At 37.9% G+C, this 12,156-nt stretch overlaps 1 protein-coding gene across 2 annotated transcripts in view; it reads left to right on the top strand.

Moving 5' to 3' along the window:
• slc36a1 (solute carrier family 36 member 1) overlaps positions 1–9,921 on the top strand; it is a 59,593-nt gene extending 49,672 nt beyond the window's left edge. For both annotated transcript variants that reach the window (XM_033974093.2, XM_033974094.2), the window contains one exon: positions 8,396–9,921. In XM_033974093.2, coding sequence (XP_033829984.1) covers positions 8,396–8,670 — 275 coding nt within the window. In that variant the 3' untranslated portion in view covers positions 8,671–9,921. The remainder of the gene's footprint in view (positions 1–8,395) is intronic.
• The last annotated feature ends 2,235 nt before the right edge of the window (positions 9,922–12,156 follow it).

The raw sequence follows: 12,156 nt of genomic DNA, 5'->3' as shown, positions 1-12,156 counted from the left end.
ACGTACATTGCTGTAAAGTTGTAATGTAAAGGCGACGGCCAGAACATTAAGGGGTTAATGTTCATATGTTGATTTACAGACAAAAGCATCATGTAGGGCAAGGATTTTAAGATCAAAATGATGAGCATTTACAGAGAGAGGGCTGGAAGTAAACTGGAGCCATAAGTTCGCCCATGCTCACTTCCTATTTGACACACCCCTAGTGGTTTAGCTAGGTCCATGTATACATACGGTTTATGTAGTATGTAAACATAGAGAGTGTGCTGATGGATTCTCTCTCTCCCGCTTTTTCTCCTGCTCTTTCTCCCCCTCTCTGTCTTTCTCCCTCTCTCTCCCTTGCTCTCTTCTTCTCCCTCTTTCTCTCTCCCTCTCTCCCTTTGATTCCCTCTTCATTTCTCTCTCTCTCCCTCTCTTTCTCCTCCTCTCTGCCTTTCTCCCTCACTCCATCTCTCCCTCTCCCCCTTTCTCTCTCTCTCTCCCTTTGATTCCCTCTTCATTTCTCTCTCTCTCTTTCTCCCCCTCTATTTTCCTCTCCTCTTTCTCCTCAGTTCCTTCTCACTTTGCTCACACTTCTGGAACTGTTTGTGATGTGAGTAAATCATACAGAGGCTTTGTGGTGTGACTCTGGATTCTGTTTTGTCTTGTTGTTCCTGGAGCAGAGGTCCAGAGGTGCAGTGTTACTCTGTCAAATACTTAACCTTTAAAACACACAAATAGATTTGTGGATGCACAACTGTTTAGAACCTGACCCGCCATATCACAACACATGCCCACTTAGTCTAATAGCAAACATATGGAGATTTAAAGGATGCAATATCTAGCCTTTCTGTGTCTACCCTTTACTTGTCTCTATGTAGATGTCGTTGCTTTGAATGTGAGAATAAAGATTACTCAAACATGCAACAAGGACTCTTTCAGCTGTAGCTTTCAGTTTTACGTTCATGGTGAGGGGAAACATTATAACACTATTAAGTAAAGTGTGTTTAACTTTATGAGGATTAATGACATAAAATGACATGGGAAATGTGCCAAGCCTACCTGTTATACACAGGTAGGCTTGGCACAATAAATACTGTATCGACTCATTGTTCAATATATGATAGCTGGAACAATATATTTTGGGGTTCCATACTTGTGTGTATTTTCTTTGCAAGATTTTTGCCATTTTATGCATTAATGTAAGATTTGAGCTGTAAAGTAAAATAAATAACTTCTACTGTTAATTATAAGTTCATTCTGTTATTTATTTGCTGCAGCTCATGACTTTTAATGATACAGCAAATTTTAAAATGTGGTTACTGGGATTATCCTGCTTTGTGTAAGTGACATAAAGTAGTTATATTAATGTTTATTGCAGCATTTCTGTGTAGCAATATATCGGCTTAACAACAACATTGTTGTTATCGTGATTGATTTTCAAAATATTCATTAGTTGCAGCCCTATTTTTAATGGGTTATACGTTTCCTTTTTTTTGCTGTGGGTCAGAGTAGTGTTTTGTTGATGACCTTGTGTTTGGCTACTGCAGATTTGAGTAAAAGCCTGAGGAGCAGAGTTAAACTTGGTTCAGACCAGGGAAGGTCATGGTGCCTAAAAGTCATCTGTCCTGTTCATCTGATACTGACAACACAACTGCAGCTGAGATGTTTGCGATTATAATATCTTGAATCTTTCCAAAAGCTTCAAGACAAAGTAGGTCAAGTTACTAAGCCTAAATCACAGCAATGTTTTCTTTGCTATTGAAAATCACTTAGCAGAGACTATTTTTTATAGTGTAACACAATTTCTGTATTTATAACCTGAGAACACTCCAAAAACTCATTAAAGATCCAGTCTAAGTACATTGTAAACAGGCCTATCCATGCACCTTTCACAAGAACCATTTTAATGTTTTCTATAAGTGGCATTTGAAAGGCTGTTGAGCGAGATTGGTTTTACATTATATTCTTGTAGAAGAATGCTTCAGTTACAAAGCTGACACATTTGTCAAGGCAAAACATCTTTTATACATGTCCCCGTGTCAACTGTTCATCTCACATGAATTGTAATACTGTTAGTCCATGTTTCTTTGCTATAGGTGGTGACATTGGATTTTAATTGGCTATTTTGAATATCTATTCAATATATATTTGTTCTTTTTAAACTGTTTGCATTGGTCTATAGTTATTCTTCACTTTACTAACACATTCCTTGCATATGAACTGTTCAGCGCCATGAGCTTATAAGTGATTTTACAATCTTGTGTGCCGGGGATCTAGAATACACACTTCTGAAATACTTTATGAAAATGTATGTCTGGTCGCCAATGAATCTCCCTGCATTCGCGTGGGCGTTCGCGTGGGCGTTCGCGTGGGCGTTCGCGTGGCGTTCGTGTGGGTGTTCCTGTGGGTGTTCCTGTGGGTGTTCGTGTGGGCGTTCGCGTGGGCGTTCACGTGGCATTCGTGTGGGTGTTCGCATGGACTCTACTTTGACAATGTTTAAATCCAGGCTCAAAACAGTTGTGTTTAGCTGTGCATTTGACTGAAAGGTTTTTATTCTGCACTCTTCTGTTTTAATGTTAATTTTATGATTATTGTGCATTTTGAATTACTTTGTGTACGAATTGTGCTATACAAATAAACTTGCATGGGTGTTAGCATGGGCGTTCACATCGTCATTCAAACAGGCATTCACATGGGTGTTCAGATTGGTGTTATTGAGTGGATTAAGAGGATACTCAAAGTTTACAAAGATTAAATAATGCAAAATAGCTAATTGATGTTTTTGTCTTGTTGAACAAGACAACCTTTTTTCATGCAATTTCAGTATTATCGCTCACGTGGCATTTTAATCAACTTCTCTGAGGGGGCTTCACCGGCAGGTCTGAAAATCACTGTACATCATCTAGACAAGTGGGACATCAAAAGTTATCAAATTTATGATTATGCCTATCACGGTTTGCGTGCGGCGAAGCCGCAAAATTCCATTGTAATTTTTTAAATTTTCACATGTGAAAATTAGCTCCGAAGTTAGATTTTGCTCAAATTCAAATCAATTGTAAAACTTTTTGGCCTAAACCTACTCACTATGAAATAAACTAAATTGGCACAATAGCGCCCCCTTCAGAATATCTAATATATTTGTATGGATGGCCGAAAATTTTGTTTTCCGAAATGTTACCAAATTTGACACAAAATTCCATTGGGTCATCCCATTCAATAAAGTTAATCAAACCCATGTTGTTTTTTGCACCGTGTTGCCATGGAAAAAACCCATGTTATCCTAATGGGAAAATATCCTAATTTTCATACATTTAAAAGTCGTATTACAACGTATTAGCTTCTTTGAAGACTGTGAAATTTGGCACAGTGACTCTTCAGGTCACCCCCGTCAAAAAAGTGCGGGGGCCAAGTTTGTATTTTGCACGGTGTTGCCATGGCGATGCCTGGAAAAACCCATGTTTTTGCATTTTGTGCATCAGTCCTTCCACTGTGTTTAAACTTTGGTGACAAATACAGCCTAAAGCTGTAAGAAAACACAGGCAAGTGGCGCCACTCTCAGGGACTGCCAGGTTGGCTGAGTGCGAAGCACGGCCCGCGAGGACCATTTGATGCCGCTTGCGGCTTTAATTATTTTTACAATCACAATTTCTTTTCAGCGAGAAATACAATGTAATAGTTAATTCTTTTCTCAAATTGTATTTTTTGATTCAGTGGAACTTCTTACCTCGTAACACACGTAAACACACTAAATTAAACTGAATATTTGGGCAAATGAAAAATGCAGTGTCATTTCTGTTGCCTTGAGGGTTTTAGGGCAAATGGATCTTCTTTTTAATTAATTTTGAAAAGTGTTTTGCTTCAGATGAAATAGAGCTGTGGGCAGTTGATGAAAATAATCTAGAATCTGAGGTTTGGATTTTAAATGTATCACAATTCAAGAAAAATGCTGATTGTTTGATGACACCGTGGTTGTCAAAGTATCAATACCCATACGGACTCTCCACCAACAAGTTACACAATGTGGTTTTAAAAAGAAAACGCTAAGCTCTTGCCTCTCAGGAAAGTTTTGGATGTGAAACCTAGTTCATATGGAGCATTTTTGTGTGGAGTTTGCACGTTCTTACAGCATCTGGGTGGGTTTCCCCTGTGTTTTCAGTTTTCCTCTATCAATCCAAAACATGCACAATAGGCTAATCTTCCGGCTAAGTCCTGAGTCATAGCCTCAGATCGGGAGATGAGTCCCTGGGCCCTGGGCTGCATTGCTGAATATAGGTCAGTAGCATGAGCTAATGCATTAGCACCTTTCCTGTGATCGGTTTGTTTCTCCAGAGTCTGTGCAAAGTTTAATACAAAAGCTAGTGTTCTGCAGAGTGGAAATGCACCCACACAATTAACCTTAGCCACATTAACCACATTAGCCACATTTTTGGTCATTTGCCCAAAGCCAGGCTTGAGGTGGCTTAACATTTTTTACACAAAGATTCACCTCAGAATCAACTTCAAAATAAGTATAAGTACTAGTGATCTAAAATTATATTAGTAGTCTGTGTATGTTTCTTTTATTTGTATAACTTTCGTAACTTATTTTTACTTGCCTTGCTTTGCCTTTAAGTGTTCCACAGTAAGGCATTAAACTTATTTACTCTGTGTAGAATTTATTAAATTACCGTGTTTTAAAATACCTTGAGAAGCACGCAATTCTATATTGTGCAATATTCCAAGCAAAACAAAAGAAAACATTTAATTCTGTCAACTGTTTTTTTTGGTGAATGTTACTTGTCACTCATCCAAGCAGCTTCTTCAGTTCTGACGGAACAGGGTTCTGTCTGAAGGGAGGAAATAACTACACTGAAACTAGCACACCCTAGTTGTTTACAGTATCTGCTATTAAGTCCATTCGACTACCCTAATGTCACTTGAGTCCATTTAGGGTAGTTCGGTTCCATCGCAAAATAAAACCTAACCCGATCTGGACAAATGAGGGATTGCAGAAACATTCCAAGCAAAGCAATAACATCTTCATGAAGATAAGCAGTTGGTGGGCAGATCAAAAAAATATTACACAGCTTTCACAGAAGGCCTTGCTGCGGGAGTAGACATGTGAAGGGAGAGGGTCCGAGGGCTTAGGAGGACCATGTGCACGTTAATAGAACCAGGCGCTAATGCTAATGTAGCCTGTCTGAACAGTTCGTTTAATTTTTGTCGTGTCTTTTATTTAACTATGGAGCTGAAGATGGGTCAAGAGGAGGGGTCAAGAAGCTTTTTGCTAAACTCAGAAATATTCCCACATTCTTGCATAATTGACATATTCTCACCATAAAAGTATAAGATCAACCAAAAAGATGAACCAAATTTTGGCATTGTGTTGGTTGTCTGTGGTCTCTGGTCATTGGCCCAAAATATCAAAAAAGTGTTTTTTTCCCCCTTCCTACTTAATGAATACTGGCCTAGCGCCATCCAGCGTTTGATATAAAAAAAGTGCACCTCGTAATCACTTCTGACCAATCACAGCGATAGCTGCTAGAGTGGAGTTAGGCTAGGCTAGATCTTATGAAGCTAACTTTTAGGTGCTTTGAGGATTTAAAAAATTAAAATTTGTTGTTGTTAAAATACTGTAGAAACCCAAATCCAAAATCCGACCTTTGTTAAAGCTGTGGATATATGGTTATAGATCCATGATGCAGTGTTTTATTTTCTGTGCATTTTAAAAAGGCTGAAGCATTTTGAGATATATAGGTGAAAGTTTTCTCAGTCTCCATTGACCTGAATGGGATTCTCGCTTAACCGGAAGCCCAGTTTAGCATTTATAGGCAAAAGTGGGCGGGGCAGAATACGATTAGTAGATCTATGGCACTTGTGAAACCTTCAGTCTAAATGTCTATTTTTGTTTTTCCACACACACTCTGGGATGACTCACACTGTATTGTACCAGACTGAATCGCCTCTCTAACTCCCAGCTTATATCTTTCACTGCCTCTGCTCCGCTCCTCAGCATCCTAGTCTGGTTTCAAACTGGATTTAGTGGGGCCTTTTGTTTAGGTTCAGAAGCCTGCGGTTGTTTGCACTCGCATCTCTAAAGGCGCAGGTGAAAGCGATCATCTCCCATAGGTGCAGAGCAGTGGGTGCATTTCTCCTATTAACAAGGAGATTGAGAGTCATGCGTGTGATGCTGGTGTCACTCAGCAGGAGGCGCTCTTGTTTGGTCCTGTGTGTCTGACCTCATCCACAGTTTCCCTCAGGCCACAGTCACTGCTGGGGTTCAGTCATTGTTTAGAGCTTCCGGTTTGTCATGAGGGAATTATTTGTGCTTTTGTAGTTGAAATAGTAGTTCTGCATTTAGATAAGCTAAATTATACCCTGACTGTGGGAAAGATAGACTGGCATGTGCAGAGCTGTGTTTTAGTTTTTGTGAGTGATGCAGGAAAGAGGGAGCCACTGTCTGTGTGAATGCTCATGATAAAAGATATAAGAAACTTCTAAATATTAATTTTGTCCTCACATGAGGCTGATGGTTCATTACATCATTGTCTTCAGCCATTTCAACTTAAAATAAAACAAAATTATAACTTTTGCTGCGTTTCATTTACTGGAACCCAGCATTTACCTTATTTTTTATTAGGCCCGAGCCTGGGACGTCCCGGCGAGGGACTCATTACAACTGCGTCCGGAGCATAGAAAATGGCAAAAATCAAGTAGTAAACACGCACCGACATGGCAGTGAGTTGTGTCAAAAATTAAAACTCGACCAGCTCTAATTGTCACAAAAGATGCCGAGAAAAAAATAACAAAAGATGAATCAGTAGCGCCACCTCAAACTTAGATTTTCATGGGGCCAATGGGAGCCCGACTCAGAAAAAAGTCAACGTAAAAATCTGAAACTCACATCAAAAAATAGAACATGTCAGGACCTGACAAAAATGATATTATGGCTCGACCTAAAATGTACAGGAAGTCGGCCATATTGGATCAAACCCAGGAATGACAAAAGTGCACACCCTCACATTCAGGACATCTCCTCACAGTTTTTATCACAAACACTTCAAATTTGGACAAATCCCACTAAACCCATGTGTTATTAAAGATTATCAATTACATTTTGGATATGACTTTGTGTGTGGTCATGGTGAATTTTCAACAAAATCGCAATTTTTGGAATATTTCAATAAAATATTTCTCTTTTCTAAATTTATGTTAGGAAAACACTAATACAGCGCTTATGCACATTTGTGAGCCGAACGCAATGATATGCAAATGATGGCACTATTTCACAAAATGACTCTCTAGCGCCCTCTTCAAATTTCATTTTCAAAAATTTGCAGAAGACAAATGATTTGTCATGGACTTATGGAAAAATTCACAGGGGCCTTATTTGTGATGGGGCACAATGTGAGAAAGTCACATGACTGTAGCTGTTATGGTTTGGGAGAAAAATAATGGGTGGAAAATGCATTTCCATTATTATTATTAATATTATTATTATTAGGCTCATTAAAACCGCGTCTGAAACCTGGAAAATGGCAAAAATCAAGTAGTAAACACGCCCTGACATGCCAGTGAGTGGTGTCAAAATTTAGAACTCAAGGAGCTCTAATTGTCACAAAAGACCCAGAGAAAAAATAATGAAAGATGACTCGGTAGCGCCCCCTCGGCCCTCCTCCCATTAGGACATGCCCAAAACACCTCTCTAGTGAGGCGTCCAGGAGGCATCCTGAGCAGATGCCCAAGCCACCTCATGTAAGCGGGAACGAGAGGCAGGAACTCCATGGTGGCATGTACCCCGCAGTCGCAAGGGGTGGCGAGGGCCTTTATCACTCCTTGCAGTTTTAATTTATTATTATTATTATTATTATTATTATTATTATTTTACCTAATTTTTTTTACATTTTGAATAGCCAAATATCAGTTGCCAAGCCCTGTAAAAATGTAACATTTTTTTCGTGTATCATTCATTCATACTTGGTGGGGTAAACTGACCCCTTCCAACCATCACCAGCACTCACACCACATTCATACTTAAGCAAGGTGGTCAAAGTCTAAGGACACAATGATCGCATGTCTGGTCCAAGTGGAGTTGAGGAAACTCTCGCACACTGTCCCTTGACTCACTCACTTGATTCACTTTTTTTCTTACGTTTCAGTCTCTCTGACCTTCCTCAAGTCAGTGGGACCGTTTCGGTCAGAGGGACTGAAATGTTGTAAGAATAAAAATGAATCAAGCGTGAGACAGTGTGCGGGAGTTTCCTTAACCTTTCAGACAAAGTGCTTCTCCTCCGACGCACCTGTCGCCCAGTCAGGTGTGCAGAGTCTGCACAGAACCAAGTGGAGTTTGAACCGCTGACCTTTGGGTTGCTGTGTAAGTGCTCTTAACACTCTCCACCACCGCAGTTCTAACCTCCCTCTCTGTCTTTGTCCTCAGGTGCATTGGCTGTGCTGATCCCAGAGTTGGACCTGGTCATCTCTCTGGTGGGCTCCGTCAGCAGCAGCTTCCTGGCCCTGATTTTCCCTCCTCTCCTTCAGCTTGCAGTGTTCCACAACGATGGCCTCTCTCCTCTTGTCTCCATTAAGAATCTTGTGATCAGTGTTGTTGGCTTCATTGGATTTTTGGCAGGAACGTACATCGCGATTGAACAAATCATCGCCAGGAATGTCCAGAAACACATAGAAGCCACAGCCTCCTACATGGTCCAATAGTTAAAACGTTTAATATAGGTGGAGTTGTCGGACATTTTCAGATTTCTCCTCTATATTATGTAAATGTGTCTTGGGGCCATGTGCAACATGAGTCCAACCATGTTTATATTTCTACTACTACTTCATTAATAATAATAATGCATTGGAAGTGAGGCTGCCAATTGGCCCCTTCAACTGTCACCAACATCCAAACACACCACATTCATACTAGGCAAGGAGGGTGAAGTCTCCTGCCTAAAGACACATCAGTTTGTGCTAGAGCTACTCTTGCCCAACTGTAGCATCTAGTGTTATCAGTTATCTCCCATCCAAATACTAACCAGGGCCAGCCCAAATACTAACCAGGGACTTCAGGCATTGACAAGTAGGTATTGCACTCCTCAGTTACTCTATGTAGCCCCAGCATGTCATGTCTACAATCATTTATAGAGTCATAACATTCAAAGCTACCCATAGTTGTTAAAATAATTGTTTGTTTTTTTTGGAACTGTGAGGTAGTATTTGCGTTTAAAATGTTAAATAGCTTTTAATGGTTAATATCTCTGTAACTATGGGCCCTATCCACATGAAACAAAACCTGGTACAATGTTCATGGCGAGACATAGTGTAGGTTTGTGGACCAATCCCTAATCAGTATTTATAAAGTTCAATTGAATGTGTAGACACCTGTCCTCCACCTAAGATCATGACATGCTTAAATGGTTTAAATGGTTAAAAGCCCTCAAAATGGCAACTTTTTTTTAAGACAAAATAATTGTCTTGAACACACAACTATCAAAAAGCAGACATAAGGAATTTCATTAATGGATCCTCAAAATGTCATCCAGCAACATAAAACCCCAATGGTGAACTTACTGCCATGCATTCAGAATGTAACTTGTATAGTTCATACCTCCCAGTGTAAACTGTAATTTCACCAGTCGAAAATGTTGACGCCTATCCTGTTATGTCTAAAGAAGTCATTATGAATAAATTATTAAACTTTAATCAAACTGTCTGTAAAATATATTTCATTACTGATTACCCCCATAAAAACATTCTGACTGATTATATTGCCATTGGCTTTCCTCAAAAATGTACCAAATTTAAATACATTATAAAAGTGTCCATATAATATTGATAAAGATGCATTATGTAATGGGGACCATAGGAATGGTATTGCTTTGCCTGGAAAGGTCCACAGTATGACATTAAACTTGTCTATCTTGCATTTATTCAAATAGGTGTTTTTATGACTACAACACATATTTATTGCTGCCATGGAGATAGATAAGTATATACATTTTGTTGATAAGTTACATAGTGTACCTTTAAATTATGAAGTATGATCTCACCTTTTGTTTTATAATTCATAATTATGACAACACAGATTTCATTTCATTTAATGTTTGTGCACTTACATTTTTGCCTTATTTGGTGTAAAACAGTGCAATATTATAATCCTGTAATAGTAGATTTGTAGTTTAAATAACATTAGGTCTGAGTTTTAAGGCTTTTAACTAGTTCTTATCTAATGGACTAGGGCTGGGTGATAGTCAAAATGTATTTTAAATGTCATTAAATTAAAGGTTTTTTATAAAGTAACATTTGTCTAACCCCATACAGATATACTGTAAAAGCAGCTTTTAGGGTCAAAATGAGATCGCTGTGTGCTCTTTAATTATAAACCTTTTATGTCCTCCGTGAACCAGGAAGGGATGGTGCACTATTGACATGCTAGTTGCTAGTTGCTACTCTGGCCTGGAGTTGTGAATGATTAGAATGCTTGAAATGTGATAGTAAACTAGTTCAATTTTCCACACTTTTAAAATGGTAAAAATCAGATACTTTAATGTAAATCATGATAGGTTATTGCTTCAGAAATACAGGTATTATTTGACAGATTTTATACGTTTTCAAAATTCTCATTCTTTGCTGCATGGGGAAATTATTTATTGGAAAACATTTATAACATTTTCAGTGGTGTTTTTAAAGATTCTAGGCTAAAATGAGTTTGTTCTGAAGGTCATCATTGATCATCATCTGAAGGTCATTGATTTAAAAAGACAAGTTAATATTGATTCTATAGGTTGAGATATGCTGCTATGTTATATAACACGAAAGCTTTTTATTCTGATAAATATTCATAAATGGGTAAATAATTTTCTGCAAGATTGAGTTATTTAAGAGATTACATTTTGTTCTACAATTTCAAGTTATGCACTCAATACAAAATGTCAAATATGTCATAGTATCACCCAGCCCTATTGTCTGTCATGCTTTTAATCTGCTCAATGTTTTTATTGCACCTAGATGTAAAAGTTTTTGCCACAACTTTGAAGTGTCCAATATTTTATTATTTTATTTTGAACTTTTTTTTTTGGTATTTTTCCTCCTGTCTGCTCCAAGCTTTTAAATGTAATTATGGTAAGTATTCCTATATCTAAATGCATTCCCACAATTTTCCACAATTGTGTTAAATCTTATATGCATATATGCATATATGCATATATGTATGTATATATATATATATATATATATATATATATATATATATATATATATATATATATATATATATATATATATATATATATGGGTATGGGGTCAGTTCTTCAAAACAATTACTATAACATGGTAGCAGTAAAAGTTTGTCAGCTACAGTTAAAGGGCCTATATTATTACTATTTTCTGGTCTGTGCTATGTTATTTCCTCATCTGGGATTGTGTTTTGTTCACACATTTGACACACAAACCCTGCATATTTAGTCTGGAGCACTTTGAGTAGCATTACATGACATCACAGAGTGGAACAGTTTGGGAAGAAAAACACAATGTGTTTTTAAAGTCCATACACCTTCAGTAGAACAATTTGGATAATTTCAGCCCTGGAGTTGCTCATTTCTACTGAACAAAAAGTAAAAGGTAGCTGCTAACTTCAAAACTACTGCACATGACCATTTTGAGCTTTGGAGATGTAGACAGACTAATAATGTGTGAATGAAACAAAACACAACGCTGTGTATGTTTTTGAGAAGGTAACATTCCAACATGGTGAAAAGCTCACGTGAGTCAATTTTGCGTAATGTAAGACCTTTAAAGTAGATTTTTGTTTTATCATCTGACCTGAACAATAAGAAAAGTTATTTCTGCATGTGATCATAATGTCATTAAAGACCATATTTTCCGATGCTTGTCTGCCGGTACATGTTTGTTTACTTTTACACCAATTAAAAGGCTTATAATACACAATTTTGAACCATGAGGGGGGTCAAGAAAAGTCAAGAAGTCAAGTAAAAAAAAATGCCATGGATTTAAACAACACATTTTCAAGAGCCCGTGAATACAAGTGTTTATGGTCCTATTTAGGTGTTTGATTTTCAACAAAAGGTGAGAGTGACTCACTGAAAAACTGTTGGCTAATGCTAAGCTATCAAAAAATGAATAAATAAAGATCAGTTATTCAAGTCTAACTTGAATAACAGAGCGTCAGACATCAAAACATGG

Source organism: Periophthalmus magnuspinnatus, chromosome 10 (assembly GCF_009829125.3).
Source record: "Periophthalmus magnuspinnatus isolate fPerMag1 chromosome 10, fPerMag1.2.pri, whole genome shotgun sequence".
NCBI classification, from domain to species: domain Eukaryota; kingdom Metazoa; phylum Chordata; class Actinopteri; order Gobiiformes; family Gobiidae; genus Periophthalmus; species Periophthalmus magnuspinnatus.
This window is presented reverse-complemented; position numbering and strand designations above follow the sequence as displayed.